At 33.6% G+C, this 19,139-nt stretch overlaps 3 protein-coding genes across 4 annotated transcripts; 2 read left to right on the top strand and 1 right to left on the bottom strand.

The window, feature by feature from the left end:
- On the top strand, positions 1-6,694 carry LOC137816518 (long chain base biosynthesis protein 1). Of its 2 annotated transcripts, none has more exons than XM_068619690.1 (12): positions 1-657; positions 787-881; positions 2,063-2,154; positions 2,499-2,592; positions 2,678-2,750; positions 2,825-2,957; positions 3,234-3,408; positions 5,136-5,276; positions 5,388-5,483; positions 5,751-5,892; positions 6,067-6,194; positions 6,269-6,694. In XM_068619690.1, the coding sequence occupies exons 1-12, from the start codon at positions 507-509 to the stop codon at positions 6,437-6,439; spliced, it is 1,491 nt and encodes a 496-aa protein (XP_068475791.1). In that variant the 5' UTR covers positions 1-506; the 3' UTR covers positions 6,440-6,694. The 2 variants fall into 2 exon arrangements, 1 of the variants encoding a protein (XP_068475791.1); XR_011081819.1 differs by having other exon boundaries at positions 4-657; positions 5,388-5,526.
- A 3,361-nt stretch (positions 6,695-10,055) lies between these two features.
- Positions 10,056-12,791, bottom strand: LOC137816517 (uncharacterized). The gene is made up of 2 exons (XM_068619689.1): positions 11,656-12,791; positions 10,056-10,792 (listed from the first exon to the last, which is right to left on the bottom strand). The coding sequence occupies exons 1-2, from the start codon at positions 12,566-12,568 to the stop codon at positions 10,320-10,322; spliced, it is 1,386 nt and encodes a 461-aa protein (XP_068475790.1). The 5' UTR covers positions 12,569-12,791; the 3' UTR covers positions 10,056-10,319.
- A 4,059-nt stretch (positions 12,792-16,850) lies between these two features.
- Positions 16,851-18,540, top strand: LOC137816516 (uncharacterized). The gene has a single exon (XM_068619688.1). It carries the CDS (start codon positions 17,002-17,004, stop codon positions 18,127-18,129), a length of 1,128 nt encoding a protein of 375 aa, XP_068475789.1. The 5' UTR covers positions 16,851-17,001; the 3' UTR covers positions 18,130-18,540.
- The last annotated feature ends 599 nt before the right edge of the window (positions 18,541-19,139 follow it).

The raw sequence follows: 19,139 nt of genomic DNA, 5'->3' as shown, positions 1-19,139 counted from the left end.
ATTATGATATTCGACATGAACACAGACGCAGCCTAAAAAGGCGAAAATAGAAAAGGCGAATTCCGCGCTGAAAAAGAAAATAGAAAGCGAAGGAAGGAAGAAGAAAAGAGGAATAGACGAGGAAGGAGGGCGGAGAGAAGAAAAGTTCGTATGCGTCATGACAACCGTTAAGTTACGGGTAACCCTCTATGACGTGGCTTTATCCCAGCCCTCCGATCATTCCCCATCCAAACACAGTCAAATTTCTCCACTTCCCCATTCCTCTCCCTTCTTCTTTTCTCTCCCTCTCATACAAATCTCATTCTGAATCTCGCGCCGTTTCTCTCTCCTCGCGTCGTTTCGCTTTCTCGCTGTCGCAGATCCGAACACTTGCATTTCCAGCTCAACCGATTCGTCAACCTTCCTGTTCGATTCCTGAGTTGCAGCTATTTCATTTGATTTCATTTTTGATTTTATTTTATTAGAGTGTTCCGTAAGTTTCGAGTAGTGTGAATGTTCGTTCATGCATGAGTGCTTCTGAACGGTTCCTTGCGAATTCGATGGAGACTGTGATGGGCTCTGCCGTCGTCAATTTCGTGAACACGACGTTGAATTGGGTGATGTTCGCGTTGGATGCACCTTCTGCGCGAGCTGTGGTTTTCGGAGTCCATATCGGCGGTAGTTTTTCATTTTCTGGACTTAGATTTATCTTTATTTTCTGTTTCAATTGATGATTGTGAATGTAATTAGTTAGTTAGTTGGTTAATCGATCGATTGATTTCCTCCGTTTTAACCTTGTGTTTGAAGGCCATTTATTCATCGAAGTTTTTCTGCTGGTGGTCATACTTTTCTTGCTTTCGCAGAAAAGTTACAAGCCTCCTAAAAGGCCATTGACAAACAAGGTTAGTTCAATATTACTATTTATCTATCTTTGTGAGAGAGTGAGTGAGTGAATTTTTTATTTATTTGTTTTGTTACATATTCAAGGTTTTAGTTATTTGTTGAATAATGTGATGTAGGGCTGGCACACGGTTGTGTACACTTTTATGTGAAAATGAAGTTGACATTTGGTTTGTTGTCGATTTTTTTCCTGATACAATGACTTTTATTTTTCCTATTTCTTCGAATTTAAGCGCTTCACCTTTAGATTGCATGCATTGTTAGTATATACTAGGCAGCTGAAACGTGGTGTTTGTTAATAATGTTTAGATTTTAAAAGCTGTTCGATGTAAGGAGAATATTGGACATTCAGTTATTGTGATTTTTAGTTGGTCTAGGGACCTGACATGGGGGCATATATAATATATTATTATTCTTTATGAGGATTTGAAAATTTCAAGATAGATTAATCTTTGGAGTTCCTACGGATGGAAATATGCTCTTCAGACATGCAATTCAGTTATGTTTTTTTTCATCCCTGGTGCTTACTTGGAACTACTCTGATATTTATTTTTCGTTTTTATTTGCCTTCAAGTAGTTTTGAGAGATTCAATACGTGATAGATTTCAGTTTGTGAAGCATGATTGTACAATAGCAGCTCGCTTTATGATAGATTTGGACTTGCTTTTTGGATGATTGTTTATGCTGTTAAAATTTTTAGAAACATATCTCAGAGTGGACGCTGACAAAGTTGTATGTTAAATAATTTTCATGTCTGTGCTGAAATTGTATGGTTGGAGGTCTTTTTTTCTGATTATTGTGTGGAATATCTGAAGTTACTGTTGTTTTCTAAAGAACATAATTACCATATTCTTTTGAAGGAATACTTATGACTGAAATCTGTTTTAGAGTGTATGTATAGTAATTTAGGCTACTATTATAACTGTAATCAGTTACCTGTTACTATTTGACAGATTTAGTTTGTTACTGTCATTGACCTTTGTTCCCAGCTCTATGAATAGTGCCTTTCTGTAATCTTTGTAGTATCAATAAAATACTTTTTCAGTTTCCTCTCTCTGTCTCTCTCTCTATATATATATGTATATGTATATGTTTCCGACAATATGTAGCATATTGTTCCAAAGCAATCTGAGATTCATCATGTTATTGTATTATGCCATTTTTTTATGCTTATTATTTGCAGGAAATTGACGAATTATGTGATGAATGGGTTCCAGAACCCCTTATTCCTTCTCTTAACAAAGAGTTGCATTATGAACCACCAGTGCTGGAGAGGTGATTTCTTTTCTTTGGTTGTGGCACCCTTGTTTTTTTTTTTTAACTTTTATTGTCTTAAACATTTTAAGATTAAATCCTGAAATTATGTTTTATGCTTGTCAACTTCACTGCTATGGTTACATTTTTCTTGACTTAGATTCATGAAATTTTCGTGGGAGAGTTCTAGGGACTTTGGTAGGATTTCCACCTAGTTAGTTGTGACGTAGTGATCTTGGGTTATAGAAGCAGAGACAGCCCTACCCAAACAGAACTATAATGGGAGCCTTGTGCACTGGATAAACCTTCTAGATGCATAAGTTCTTGCCTTTTTCTAAGATAAAATAATGTCCTTTTTTATGCAGTGCTGCTGGGCCACACACCGTAATCAAAGGCAAAGAAGTTATCAATTTTGCTTCAGCAAACTATCTTGGGTTTATAGGTCATCCAAAGCTACTTGTAAGGAAATGGTCTCCATCCATGATAATTCTTTTTTTTGGGCACTGGGTTGATGTTGTTAAATTATATTTACTTCTTCTTGTAGGACTCGTGTTCTTCTTCTTTAGCAAAATATGGTGTTGGTTCTTGTGGTCCTCGTGGGTTTTATGGGACAATTGGTAAGACTCAGTCTTAAAGTTTTTTTGTTGTTGAGGAAATGCTTCTATTTTTATTATAATTTTTCTTTGTGTAGATGTCCACCTTGATTGTGAAGCAAGAATAGCGAAATTTTTAGGAACCCCTGATTCAATTCTCTACTCTTACGGACTTTCAACCATGTTCAGTGCAATTCCTGCTTTCTCTAAAAAAGGAGATATAATTGTAGCGTAAGTATGCTTAAGTTTGTCTTTGAAAAGATTGTATGCTGTAATATTTCAGTTTTTCATCTATTTTATTTCTCATGACATTTATTTATACTTTTAGTGGCCGTTGACATCACAAAGTTGTTTTCTTTGGCTTTATCTCATTGCTTTTGTTTGTAAATTAGAATGGTATAAAGAACAAACTGAGACACTTCTTCGTTCAGTTGCTCACTTGGTATGGTTGATTAGCAGAGGCTGTGTTATTGCAAATTATGTTTTGTAAGTTTTTATGTTTTACAGGGATGAGGGAGTTCACTGGGGAATACAGAATGGCCTTCATCTTTCTCGAAGCACAGTAGTGTATTTTAAGCACAATGACATGGACTCTTTAAGAGAAACGCTAGAGAACATTACTGTCAAATATAAGCGGACCAAGAATTTGAGGCGATATATTGTTGTTGAAGCTGTCTACCAGGTAAATCTTGTCTATCATGTGTGCGGTAGATTAGCTTTTCACTTTTACATCATGTTTCCAAAGAAGTTCTCACATCACAAGATTCACAACCTTCAGCTTTAAAAGAAATAGCCGTTTGAAACTTTGAATTGCTTCTTGCTTCTTGCAATTGATGATATTGGTAACTTTATCTGTATGAACTTCCAGTGCTGCTGAGATAGAAGGGTTAATCAACAAATGCAATTTGAAAATAATTATGAAGGATTAAAATTTGACAAAAAACTTCCAGCCTTAGAGTGGCAGTCTGATGGGAACTGATAGTTAAGAGCACTTATGAAAGTTATTACATGTGTACAATTAAGTGCTTCAGAAAACTGTTCGAATTAGAAACTATAGGATGACACTTAAGTGTAGAAATAACTGTTGGTAGTGTAGGTTTTATGTGTACAAAATAACTGCTGTTGCCTGGCTGTTATTTATTTGAAGTATAAATTTGATAGTAGGCTGTATAATTAGGAGTGTGAAGTTATTTGTAGTTTCTGGACAGAGAATACTCTATGCTGGACATATTTGTCTTTGGGACAAGTGTAATGTTGTATTGTGTGCTGAGACTTTTTGTCTGGTACAACGAATGTTGTGCTGTATTGTGTTTGATTTCACTGTTCAATATTATATTTTATTACTTTTACCAATTGGTTTTCTGCAAGTTTGGTTCAATCCAACATATTAAAAGAAGAGAATTTGTGTGACCTGTGAAGAAGACCATGATGTGTGACCGAGAGGCTAGATGAATTGAAAGAGAATCTAGAAGTTGAAAGCCAGTATTGAGTCGCAGGTAGAGGAGAGTTTGGACAAAAAAATGGCAAATTGTTTGAGAGGGTTTTGTTGGAGATGAGAAAATTATGGGAAAGTCTGGAGAAGAGGAGCAAGGCAGGTCATTGGACAGGGAAGAGGAGAAAGTATCAGACTCAAGTACTCAACCAATCATGACATAAACGAGCACTTATGACAGTTAAGAAGGTGGAATTGACATCTTTCAATGGAGATTACGATAATGGGTGGATTGCTAGGGCAGAAACTTATTTTGAAGTTCAGAATATTAGTGAAGATGGAATTAGCATAGTTAAGCATGCATGGTTCTACTGTTCATTGGTTTAATCTATTGAGAGAAACAAAAGATGGACTTACATGGGAGCAGAATTGGGAAATGGTGACATGGTGGGGGTGGTAGTATGAAAATCCTTTCCAAGAATTGACCAAGTTAAAACAGGAGAGATCCATGGAGTAGTTTAGTGAATATTTTTTGGTTTCTCTCATCACATTTCTCGAACAGAATTGGGAAATGATGTGTGGTCGAGTACATGCAATTCCTTATATCAATTCTATAGAAGGCATGGTGGCCTACTCTTAAATGCTTAAGTTGTTCATGTGAAGGGTAATGATTGGTTTATATCGTAAGAAATAATTTTGTAGTTATGGCTAACCAACCTTTCTGCAATATTTTTTCATAACTTTTGGTTATTCATATTGTTTTCATAAGCGCCAATTGTACTAGTGCTTGTAAGCTTGGGGTGTTTTCACCTTCCAAACCAGTTTTATGGGATTGAGTTAGGCCTTAAGTCCAACCTCAAAAGAGTTACTTTTTCTGTACTAACATTTGTCTATACACATAGGCCTTACATTTTTGTGTAAACAAGAATTGCTCAACTGATAACTGTTACTATCCTTTTCATTGTAATGTTTTTCAGAATTCTGGCCAAATAGTACCCTTGGACGAGATCGTTAAATTGAAGGAAAAATATCGATTTCGTGTTTTGCTGGATGAGAGCAACTCATTGGGTGTGCTTGGAAGTTCCGGAAGAGGTCTCACTGAACATTGTGGAGTTCCGGTATGTTTTGAATTTCTTTGTTGAGAGATGGTTGCATGTGCTCACACTAAATGCAAGTGTCATTTATTCAAAACTGTATTGCTGTTTGTGATTTGTGGTTACACGCTGTAGGTTGAGAAGATAGACATTGTAACTGCTGCTATGGGACATGCATTGGCCACAGAAGGAGGATTCTGCACTGGAAGTGCAAGAGTTATAGATCACCAAGTATGGAAGTGTCATGTGATATATAACCAATAACCATTTACAAGTAAAGTGTTAGGTTTCTTAGTATACAAAAAAAGAATTATAAATGTGGAAATTTAAGAATTTGTTCTCAAGGATCTTTTTTGTTTACTTTGCATCATTTATTCCTTAATTTATAGACGTGAACTAAAACAGTTGCTTGATGGAGAGGTGTGCTGTCACTATATGATGACAATTGTTTCTCATCTGCATTTCATGCTCTAATATGCATGTTTTTTACCCTGGCAGCGATTGAGTAGCTCTGGTTACGTCTTTTCTGCTTCTTTGCCTCCTTATCTTGCAAGCGCTGCAATTGCAGCTATTGATATCCTGGAGGAAAATCCCACTCTGATAACAAAGCTGAAGAACAATATTTCTTTGTTAAGGAAAGGTGGGGCTTTGATTTCAGTACCCGTTTCCTAAGTGTGGTCCTATTTGGCTTGTGCACGATTCCTGACAGTTTGAATTGATGTTTATTTGCATTTGTTCTCACCAATGAAAACAAGGATTCTATTTAATCATTTTGGTTAAGCAGTGATGATTTTATGTACACTGGCCAATGCAGAATTGTCAAAAATATCGGGCATCACAATTGCAAGTAATCCAGAGTCACCTATTGTTTATTTGAGATTAGAGAAATCAACAGGTTCCGTGAAAGATGACCTGCGTCTGCTTGAAAATATCGCGGAACGGGTGAGGAATGATGCTTGGTAATGTTAAATTTCTTGGTTTCAATTTTAATTGTACTTAATGTTGTGCATTTGCAGGTTTTGAAAGAAGAATCTGTATTTGTGGTTGTTTCCAAAAGATCAACATTGGATAAATGCCGTTTGCCTGTAGGAATTAGATTGTTTGTTTCTGCAGGGCATTCAGAGTCTGATGTGCTCAAGGCATCCGAATCATTGAAGAGGGTTACAGCATCAGTCCTGGGTGGTTAAAATTGAACACTCTACAACTTTCTTCTGCATCTTATGTACCAAAACATAAGTTCTATTCCTATGATTAGGTGAGCAATTTTGAAATCCAGGCGATAGAGGAAGTCCTGTAGTTCGTAATTTGTGTAGTATTTTCTGTTTTAATTCAGGGTAACAGTCTTTTGTGCGTGTTCTCATTGGTTGTCTAAAGTGGTAGAATAAGGATTTAATATTACAATATTATCATCATTTATAGTTAACCTTTTGTTCTATTCGTAATCTCTTATTTCCAATCCAATCTGCTTATATTTCTAACTGCACTTAACCACCAATTTTAACCTATTAATTATTGAGAGATTGAGACTAATCATTACTCTACAATATTGGAACATTTTAAGATTTAAAACATACTGTTAACAATCTAGAAGAGTCAAAGGTAGTTCTGTGTTGAATGTTCGTGAGTGACGGTGCTAATACTGCATCAGCCACATCTTTACATAAGATTGCGCTGTCATACCATTGTTTTTATTCCAACTAATTGAACAAGAATAACTGTTCTGGATCTGAACAATAAGTTGCACATCTAATTTGGGTTGACCCAACAAGTGTAAAGTACATCTCGGGGGATTATGCTTTCACCAAAGATGTTCGCAGCAAAACCTAATAAATAAGCCACTCAAGCAACATAAGGTATGACATTTCCTCTATATACTAGTATTCTGTTGGGATAAATACTATTTTTTAGCATTTGCAGCTACAACCAGTGGAGCAACAATGAGCTTCATTGTTTGTGCTCGGCATCAATATTATTGGTTGGGAGAAAAACAATATGAACGGAAATGAAAAATGTTAAGCAAGGAGAATAGAAGAAAAATTAAAACGACTTCTTCACAAGAAGTACACTCTTTTTTCTCATATACTGGAAACAATTTAAAGAGCCACTGAGATTATGTAATGGTATATACTGATTCAGATCATATAGTTTATTCAAGTGAAGGTTTTCTGATTGGGCTGTGGCTAACGAAAAATTTAGGTGATTCGTTTTTCTAAAAAGATTTAAAACTGCACTGATATTATAAGTTTTTACATTGTTTTTTATTCTTTTTGCATTAGTTCTTCATTTCAGTGAAGGAAATCACTATTCATCACGTAGAAGTTCCTTGAAGTGTGTCACGCATGCTCAAATAATTATTTTGTGGTAGTTCCTCAGACATTGGATACGGGGTTAAATCAAAATCCTTAATAACTGGGATACTAAGAATAAATGACCTTGAAAAACTTTTATAAGGTCGTACGTTGATGTTACGCACACCAGAAAGAAATATAAAACAGTTATCCACTTAATTACATCAACTTATATAGTGATAACGAACCTTTACACTATAAGAAAATTATTAATTATAAACCAATTTTAGAAACAACAATCAATTAATCACTAAATTAATTAAAGACTGAAAATATTATTGATATTTAAAGTAATTTTATTATGAATAAATAATTTTTAAATTAGTATTATCAATTTATATACTAATTTATTGATAGTTAAAATTTTCATAGTTAATTAGATATTAAATTAAAAATTATTTTAATACTAATAATTTATTTTGTTTTTAAAATAATATTTAATTTAGTCAATTAATAATTAATTGTTTTTTTTTTTTAATATTAGTTTTTATTTAATAATTTTCTTAAAATACAAATGGTGAACTGTAAAGAGAGATTGAGTTGTGATTAATAAAGTTGTTAACAAAAGCATAGCATGAACATGAGAAAATAATATAAGAGTGATCACATAATTAAGGTAGGGAACTTTGTGGGATTTGATTGGTTATCTCGTAGACAGAGTTATGAAACTAACCATTGATTGACACATCGTAGTTCATTTCCACTTACGACCAATCATTGTTGGCTAAGGCAGGGGGCTGATAAAACATGGCACCCACGTAGGTATGGCCATCAAAATAATGGATTGTGATTTTTTACATTTCAGATATATGATTTTGATTTTTAGAAGATTATACTTTTACTTTTTAATTTCAAACATACCTTTTCTTTTCTCAACTATTTCTTAATTGCTTCCCTTCTTCGGTGCTTCTGTGACGTGCTTCCTACAAACTCATACTTAGGGGAGATCATCATCTTTGACTTCATTAAATGCACCACACCACAACTTTCTCATTCCTTTCTGTAATTTAATGGCAACGTTTGTAAAACAATTCTTATATTAATTTTTTTTAAAAAGCTTATTTTTAACAAATTAATTTTGACTTATTAAATAAGTTTTTTAAACATTTTCTCATAAAATTAACTTATAAAGTGAGATAATGAAATACCTTCTTCACTCCGAGGCTATTAACTCGTGTATGAAAATATATGTTATGGATGTTTCGATATCGTTAGGATAGACTTTAAATTTATCTGATATCATGTTAAGAGGTGGACTTTGAGTATAATTCAACCTCATAAAATCGATTAAGAAATTGACTTTAAGTCTAACTCAACCTAATAAAAATGACTTATAAGATAAAATTTACATTTATTTATAAAAAATAAAATATCTTAATCGAGGAATCTAAATTAAAAATTTATGCATAGAGATGTGTCTAGTTAAGCACATAAAAGGAGATTCTCCATTGTCACCCTTGTGAGGCTATGAAGATTATGTTGAGGGAGAGGATGAATAGTAAAAAGAATGATTATGGGGAGTTAGCGTGGCACACACACCCATATATGTTGACCTAAAAGGTTTGATGACATGTGGCCATGAACTATGCATGTGCTTTCTTTATTCTCACATTAAGACCAGGATTGACACGCAATTACATTTTGATAATGTTGTTTTATATCGGTTGTCAAATGCCACATACTTACCAAACTAAATGCAATTATTGATTCTACATTTTCAGAGTCAACAACAACAAAAGAAATGCTTATCTCTTAGAAAAAAAGGCTTCATGAATGCTAAATCATAACTGCACAAATCTTCATTTCGAATCCACAATTCAGGATTTTTATTTGTGTGCATATATATCATATATACGGTAAACACTTTCCCACTGTCAACAACTGAAGAAAATCATTATTACTATAATTTTTAAGACTAATTAGAAAAACTAAGAAACTTATAAGAAGGACAATTTATGATTTTATGGGCAGTAAAAAATTAATTGCATAATCTATTTCATCCTATTTTAACTAGCATCTTTGTGGTTGAGAAATGTTGTTGTTGATGTGAAAGAAACACTTTTGGTATTTATAAATGTTCCGACCTCAACGGTTGAGATAACATCGCTACGATCAATCACCGTATTTGAGATATTGTTTGCTTTGGAGTTTCTGAGCTCCGTCACAGTTCTGTGGAAACGAAAATGTGTCCCAAGCCCTTCAGTTAGGGAAAATCCACCCTTAAACCTTCGCTCAGGAGTCGAGGTCAAGGGTGGTTTATAGACTCTCTCAACCGGTTGATGAGTCTTTTAAGAACAAAATCGTGACGGAACACCGACCTCTAAAGTAAACAATACTTAAAATGCGGTGATTGACCCTAACGATGTATTTATTGGATTTGAGGTCGCAAAAATAACTTTTTCATCATGGTGTTGCTGCTTTGCATTGACCTTTCACATGGACTAGCAAATAAATGTTTGCAGAAAGTTTGATCAGAAAGTATGATATAATAGTATAGGAACATTGTCCAGAAAGTATAATGTACTAATTCAGTATTTACAGGAGAGGAAAATGTTCTATTCCAAAAGGCAAAACTAAGTGTTTGGACCCGTGCTTTTCTTCTCTTCTCAATGTAGGTGTGGTTGAAGGAGAAAGATCAAAGGGTATGTGATGTGAGGAAGGAGAAATAAAGTTAATTGCCTGAGACATGACAACTACTTTCAAAAATGTTTTGAGTCTTTTATGAACCATCCAAGACTATTTCAAATAGATCAGCCTCAGACTCATCAAAATCTAAGACTTGACTATTATTATTCCCATTGGGTTGATTTGCTTTGTTTGCAGATCTATTATGCCACTGAGAATCAATCCTTCCCATGGAGAAGAGTTCCTTGCTGTCATCATAACCAAGGGTAGCACCAGGGGAATTTACAAGTGGGGCTATGAAGCATGGATTTGGTGTTCTTTGTGCATTTGCAGGTGCATATTTGAATGCACTTTGTCCAAAATTAACTAAAACCTGAATGTCTATATTTGCAGCCAAAGTTGGACAGAGTGGAGTGCCAAATTCCTCTGACTGGCAGTGGATTACATGCACCAATTCTGAGTCCAATGTGAAGAAAACCTTTTTCTGTCTTGGATCATACCCACATCCAATTACCCTTTCACTTCCTATCCATTGTGCCTTCTCAGACTCCATCACAAGTTTCATTCCTGTAACCAACTTTCACACTTAGATGTCTCCCAAGGAACATAAGTTGAAACCATATATCTATTGAAATTGATGATTCTTGCATGAAACACAATAACTATGAAGACACTGCAGAAATTATTTGAATGTTACCTTGACTTTCTTGATTGGTTGTAAAATTGTTAAGTGGAAATATGAATATCAGATTAAAATCAGTAAAATATTTTTCATCCCTGTAAAACTTCACAGTTTAGTTTTAATCTTTCTAAATAAAATTTGTACATTTTTAGTTCTTCTAAGTTTAAAAGGCATCACTTTTGATCCTACAAAGTATATAGAACAAAGAGAGTATTTTAGATAGCATTTGAAAGACAAAAAGATAGTAGATTTTAAAGTTAAATAGACACAAAATATAATAAAAATAAAAAATTAAAGAATTTTTTTAGATAGTTTAGTTGGATACATTGAAAAATAATGTTGAATATATCTAAATCATTGCATCTACTTTGGTTACTTAAAATCATTGTAATACAACTAACAAAGTGCTACCTTATTTACCATAACTATGTTTGTTCCATTCTACTCTAAAACACAGCATTGAAGTTATGTTGAGGAATGTGGAGTGTGAACATTTCATGTGGGCATCTGATGTTTAATGTTTAGGAGAGAATTTGAAATGTCTTTAATTGGATCAAGTGTTCTCTTTCTAAAACAAAAGCACAAAGCCAAAACTTTGTGAGTAATGAATCTTGAATCTGTACTGCACTTATCACTGCACCTCATGAAACTTGTCTACAAATTTTGACCTATAGGAAATGAAATGAAGGGTCATGGAACCTTTGTTTCCTCAATGGTAAATAAAACAAGGATATGTAAATTTAGTTACCTTCAAGAAATACAGAACCATTGGAGTTGAATCCAATGCTCCTAGGGTAGCTACCAGGAACTCTTAAAGGAACACCTCCTCCTGCTGTTAACCCCAATGAGAACATCACAGATCCACTCTTTCCACCACCCTCTTTCTGCCCAAGTTTCACTTCTTCTACCATATTCAAATCACCTATACCATTGGAACTATCTTGAATCAGGAGTTTTGTCTTCTCCCCTTCTTTCTTTCCAACAACTAATTCATGATTGGCAACACCAGAACACAGTATGGTAATTTCAAAATAAGATTCTTGTGGGAAGGCATAGTTTCCCAAAGGAGGGCCAGGAAGAGGCAGAGCAGTCCTAATGACAGAAGCAACACTCATATTGGAAGAGTTGTTTGAGTGAAGAACCTTTTTCAACTCAGGATTGAGCCTAACCTTCTGCATATATTCTGCTGATCCATTGCACACTTCCCAACTTATCTCAGCCTCACTTTCTCTTCCATACTCACCACCACCACATGCTCCCAAAAGACTTAATCTTTTTGAATGAGATGGCATGTTGTTGCTCTTGTAGTTAGTAAAAGCAAATCCAGACCACCCATTTTCCACAGCATCAACCACAAGGTAGGGATGATCATCCCAGTTGAACAAATGCCCCCTTCTAGATACCCCATTATGGAACACATAGAAGTTGTTGCCTTTGTTTTTGTTTTTGTGGTCAAATTGGTGATAGACTGCAGGGTGTTGTTGTTGATGAAGTCTTGCAATTCCTGCTTGGAGACTCTCCATTCTGGTCAAGCTATTGGCTTCAACAAAGTTTCTGTGCTCTTTCTTGTGATGACACAAACGCCACATGAAAAGCAGCAAAAGGGTTGAAACACATCCCAAGGATGCTGCCACCACCGCAACATGTATCAGTTGAACCATCTATGATCTTCTCAGACTCCTTCTGCATAGAATATTGTTCCAGCAATGAAGGGTGTGATATGAGTAATGGAAAATGAAGGAGGAGAAGAAGATAAGGGGGCAATGAGGTATGGACTAAGAAGACTTGTTCAATCAAAGCATGCAATGAAAGGTGTAATGTTATGTACTTTTGTTATGAAATCAAAGGGTGAAGTGTCACATAAGGTTGATTTTTCCTTGGAGTATGAATTCTTTGTCAGTATCTTTTATTTAATTCTGTGGGAACCGACAAACACTTCTCATTTGTGAACAAACGCGTTTGCTGATTTATTTTGTTTTCTGTAGTTTTCAAAAGACATGAGTTGTTGTGCTTTCCATTTCATGCACTACTTCACTATTGGTGGCCAAATCTTCATCACCATCTATGATTTTCCACTAATCATATCATAAACAAAATTAATACTATATCTCATGCTTTCTAGATAATCTTGCACTTTCTGAATCAGAGCAAACTTCCAAATGCAAACTGGTGTACATTTTGGGTTCTCTCATTATCACCATCCCAAAAAGTAATTCAAAACAATTAAGGTTGTGACATATGGTCATAGCACTTCCAAATACAAAGGTTAAAATATGTTTTAAATTATAATACGAAATTAGTTTTTTATTTAAACTTTAGATTTTATAGTATAGAAATTATTAGAAAATATTTTTTTTACGTTGAATTAGTTCAATTTAAGGTTTTATTTCATTATAGTCTCAATCTATAATCAAATAACAACGAATTTTGAAAAAAACTTATAATCTTTGAAAAAAACTAACAATCATCATAAAGACTAATTTCAGTCATTTCTATACTAAGTATATGAATGGTCTAAAGTTTAAATCAGAACAAAAATCAATTTCGTGTTATATTACATTGACGATAAACATATTTAACCCAAAAATATATTAGAGTGATACTGATAAAAAAACTCAAAAATAAATTAGACGTTTTATTTTTGGAAAGTAGTTTTACAATATTTTATCAATTATGAATTCCATTTTATTCAGTTTAACATAATTTTGAAATTTACATTACAAAAATGAATAAATTTAATCATTTATGACGAGATAATGCCATAAAATAGTGCTTGTTTTTTTTTATCTTATTATAAAAACAAATAAAGCAACTATATACTACAAGCTCTTACCCATTGAGAGTTTAAAAGGTACATGCTCCATTTCTCATTTTTATTTTTAAAATATGTTTTGTTAATCAATATTCTAGAAAAAAAACTAGCTAAAGAGTTAGTAAATGGAACATTTTTGTTGAAGTTTATGCTAAACTAGAATAAAAGCTTTCAAATTTTTGTACCATTTGCTGTAAAAAGTTTATTGAAATATACTAGCATTCCATTGTTGGAAAAGAATTTGAAGTTTAGTGTGAAAAAGCATCATAATTCATTGTTCTATGTTTCTATTTATGTTTCTATTGTTGACTGTGAAAAAACATTTCCACATGCAAACTTTGTCTGATTCCACTAATAATGCTTCTGATTCCAGATGGCAAACTCATTGTTGAGTTGAGTGAGACACTTAAATATGGCCACAGTGGAGCCAAACCAAGTCCCTCAAAATAAGAACAAATTACCAAATCATATTAAAAAAACATAGCAACAAGAAGAAAAAGCAAATAATGCATGGTAACATGTTGGGATACTGAAGTTGCAGATACAATATCAAATGCAATGTATCATTCAGTTAAAATAGAATTGAAAAAGGTGAAACCGACACATTATTTGATGCAAATTACCTCACTTAGCAACATATTTTTACAATAAATGCATTTTTTTTATAAAACTTATGAATTTATATTTTTATTTTGTTGAAAATTATGACAGAAAAAAAAACCATTAAATAACAACTTAAATTTAAAAACAAAAATAATTAACTAGAAACTCAAAAATTATTCATATATCTAGAGTGATTTATTACTAATAAAAAATTATAAAATAATTTTTAAATTAATATCTAAATTAGCTATTTAGGTTGTAGTAACTAATATTTCAGATTTTTAATTAATCTTTAAAACACTAATAAAAATTAATTTAGAATATAAAATAGTAAGTATCTAAAATTTTGATAGTTTAGGATTAGATTAGATATCAATTTAGAAACTATTTTATAAATTTTTATTAATAATAAAAATTACTTTAAAAACCAAAAAATTATTTAATTATAAAATAATATCCAATTTAATTAAATAATAATGAATTATTTTAGTCTCTAAAATTAATATTTTTCAATTACACTAATTTACACTAATTTTTTTAAAGATATAATAAAAAAGTGTAGGAATAGGTTTTTTCAAAAAAATTCTTCTCATTTTATCATAATAAATATATATATATATATATATATATATATATATATATATATTTTATTTTATTTTTTATTTTTTTTTTTATAATCGATGAAAAATTTCGAATAATACATTTATTAATCTTTTAAAATAGAAGTAAAGTTATTCTTAGTTCATATCAAATTCATTCAAAAAAGTATGCCATAAATATGTCAAAGTAATAATTAATAATCATCCTCTGACCAATTAATCTGATGATTAAACATAATTGAGTTGCTTTTTCAAATCGATGCAAGAGAGAAAAGTGAACATAGTTGCTTAAATTATAACTAATTGATGGTTTTATAGTGTTAATATATTTGGTACGATGCTAATGAGAATTTCTTTCACACTTTTATTGAATGATAAGTTAAAGATAGGCACTTTTTCTTATAAGTTGAATTAGCATGTGATATGAGTTTGATAATTGTAAATTGCACTTTAAGATATATAATGTGTCCTTGCTTTCAAATATAATAATAAATGTTACATTATTCTAAACTCTCAACTTATCACAAACTTTAATAATATTTCTAAATAACTTGCCACAAACTTCAATAATTACTTACATTTATAAATGAGCTGTGAATAAAATATTACAATATGGTTGCATCCCATAGACTAAACTTCATTATGTTTAATCGTGCTTGTCTCACTCGTATAAATCAATACAAAAACATATACCCACTTTTTCTTTCATATATACTTTTTTTTTTTTCTCTAATTCTTTCCTTCTTTCCTTTCACATTATCTATCATATTTATTATTCTCAGGTCCCTTTTAATTATGAGATACAATCTCTATTCAAATATGATATACACAATAAATAATATGTTTCTTTAGAATTAATATACTCTCACATCACTCACGGACAAGATTAAGGACATTTTATATATTAATTCTTTCTTTAACTTATTAAGATGTTTTTTAAAGATAAAATCATGATGAAACACCGACCTTCCAAATGGACAATACTTCAAATATATCTCTTTAACTTGAGGGTATAACTACACTTCATAAAAATCGGTTGATTATCGTGATTCACTTTTAAATTTTTAAAATTATAAATCTAGAATAAAAATATATATTTTGGAAAAACAAATTCATAATAATTTTTTGTATTTTGAATACAGAATTAAAGATTGGAAATCTCATCCCAAAATAAAATAAAATAAATACATTATAAAAAAAGAAATTTCAAAAAGTAAAATATAAAACCGTATTTTGAAAAGGTGATTACAGAATTAAAAAAAGGTTCATATTTCAAAAAAAAATCTAAATAGAGTTTCATCTACACCCATCTCTTGTTTAAGTATTTTTGTCATTTCACATAAACATAAGGCGTAAGTTCAAATTTTATCGGGTGCAGAAAATAATTGCCTACAAATGGATGATATTGGGCCGATTAACTTGCATAAAGACCAAGCCCAGAAAAAGTATTGACGAGCCCAGAAAAGGTTGCTTCTTCCTGCACCTCCATACCTTCTTCTCTCACCTCCATAGATTTTCGTATTTTCAAGAATGTCCCTAATTACATAATCTAGAAGTCATTTTTCAAATTTTTAATTAGCTTCCGAATTATATAATCTGGAAATCTTTTTTCAGATGCATGATTACTTTCTGGATTACATAATCCGGAAGCTTTTTTAACTTCCGGATTATGTAATCTGGAAGTCCTTTTTCATATGTGTTTCTGGATTACATAATCCGGAAGTTATTCTATGGAGGTGGCACAAAAAGGATAAAAATATATTTTCATGTTGTGTATGGAGGTGACAGAAGAAGATATGGAGGTGCAGGAAGAAATACAGCCCAGAAAAATTATTAACCAGCCCAGAAAAATCTTAAATTTGCCGAAAATAATTGTCTAAATTGTATGATATTGGGCCGATTAACTTGCATAAAGACCAAGCCCAGAAAAATTATTGAGCAGCCCAGAAAGAAGCAAACAAAAATAAGGTGTTCTGAAAAAATTGGGAAGATGAAGAGAAAGAAGCAAAAAGAGGTTCCTTTATTTTCTTCCACTGAAACTGAACAGAGAGTGATGTGAGTCTTATCCACAGCATCAAGCATGAACAATTCGATCATTCTCCACAACGCAAACGCAATCCACTTCAATTTCCACTCCGCATTATCACAAACACAACCAAGGCACCTTCCTTGGAACAAACACATAACTCAGCGTTACCCACGAATCCAATGTTGCTGCGTGGAAATCGACATGGTGAAGAACTCCCAAGGCATTTACGCCCCCAAAAGCGACAAGGTCGTCGTTCTCTGGGACCTCGACAACAAGCCCCCTCGCGGGCCCCCCTACGACGCCGCCGTTTCGCTCAAAACTCTCGCCGCCCGCTTCGGCGAGGTAACTGACTTCTCCGCCTACGCCAACCGCCACGCCTTCGTCCACCTCCCCCAGTGGGTCCTCCACGAGCGCCGCGAACGGAGAAGCCTCGACATCCTCGAACGAAAGGGTGTAGTCACGCCCTCGGAGCCCTACACGTGCGGGGTGTGTGGGCGCAAGTGCAAGACCCACATGGACCTGAAGAAGCACTTCAAGCAGCTGCACCAGCGCGAGCGGGAGAAGAAGCTGAACCGGTTGAAGTCGCTGAAGGGGAAGAAGAAACGGGACCGTTTCAAGGAACGGTTTTTGCGCGGGAATCATAAGTATAACGAGGCGGCGAGGACGCTGCTGGTGCCGAAGGTGGGGTACGGGCTGGCGGCGGAGCTTCGGCGGGCGGGGGTGTTTGTTAAGACGGTGGAGGACAAGCCGCAGGCGGCGGACTGGGCGTTGAAGAGGCAGATGGTGCATTCGATGAGTAGAGGGATTGATTGGCTGTTTTTGGTTTCGGATGATTCGGATTTTTCGGAGATGTTGAGGAGGGCGAGAGAGGCGGATTTGGGGACTGTGGTGGTGGGGGATTGGGATAGGGCTTTGGGGAGGCATGCGGATTTGTGGGTGCCTTGGAGTGCCGTTGAGAATGGGGAAGTAGATTTAGTGCCCAAGAGGAAGAAGAGAACAGAACATGGTTTTCAAAATGGCCATGATCGTGATGATTGGGGTGTTTTGAATGAGGATGAGGAATTGGGGCAAGAGTTTATGTTGCATAGTGAGGATGAGGATGAAAATGTGGAGAATTATTATTATGATGATGATGAAGAAGAAGAAGAGGAAGAGGAAGATGGGTTGTATATTTTTTGATTCTTTTTCGATGGAGCTTAAGACCAAGTTTTTAAGAAAACAATTTGCCACTTCTATGTCAAGGTGTTTTTGCTGGTTGAGGCTGCAATTGTGACTGCATCTATTTTGTAATTACTTGCAATGTCCAGAACTGCAACGGCAAGGTGCTTGTAGTGTCTGCGACTACTGTTGATTTTGTTTGTGATTTCTTGCAATATCAAAGAAAATGCAACAAAACTGTGACACGAACTAGAATTTGAAAGCTTGGCCAAGACTATTTTGTTATACCCAAGTAGATGTTGAATTGAGAATATGCTGTATGGATGTATGTATCTTATGGTATATGTAAGCATCCTTTTGATCTCTATTGGATTATACAGAGGGTTGCATCAATTGATTGCTCCCAAGGTGGAATAAAGTCTGTTTTTTGAACTGCTGCTTCTGATTCAAGCTTCTTTACCTTCTCTGTGTTAGCATCATTCCTATATTTTCTTTTGGTGGTTATTTTCCTGCTGGAATTTCTCTTGATATTCATATTAGGAATTGATAAGTTGTGCATTTTCCTCTTATTGAAGTACACCAGTTTCATATTATTATGAAACATTTGGTGATTATTCATATGTTTCACATAAATTTCAAATGACATTCACTGCTGTTTTTTCCATAGCTTATGTATGAGTACTGTAAGGTTAAATGCTGCAAAAGTGAAACATAAAACAACTAAATTTCATCATGAAGATGGATAACTGGAGAAGGAAGAAGATTGATTGAAGTTGTTATTTGAAGTACAGCACAAAACACTTTAATCCCCTTATGAGTTTTCTTCAGAGCAATCACTTTACAAATCGACATCAAAAGGCAAATTTTAAACGACTTTTAATTTTACAATAATGAATCATACAACTTTGCATCATCGCTACAAATTATATTCAACAATTTTTTTTTTCTTTTTTTACGAATTCTAATGAAAAATATAAACGTAAATTGTTATTTTGTAAGAATTTGAAGAAACACTTTAAAACATATCCGAT

Source organism: Phaseolus vulgaris, chromosome 1, assembly GCF_000499845.2.
Source record: "Phaseolus vulgaris cultivar G19833 chromosome 1, P. vulgaris v2.0, whole genome shotgun sequence".
NCBI lineage: Eukaryota > Viridiplantae > Streptophyta > Magnoliopsida > Fabales > Fabaceae > Phaseolus > Phaseolus vulgaris.
The sequence above is the reverse complement of the archived record's forward strand: the minus strand, read 5'-3'. Positions and strand labels throughout refer to the sequence as shown.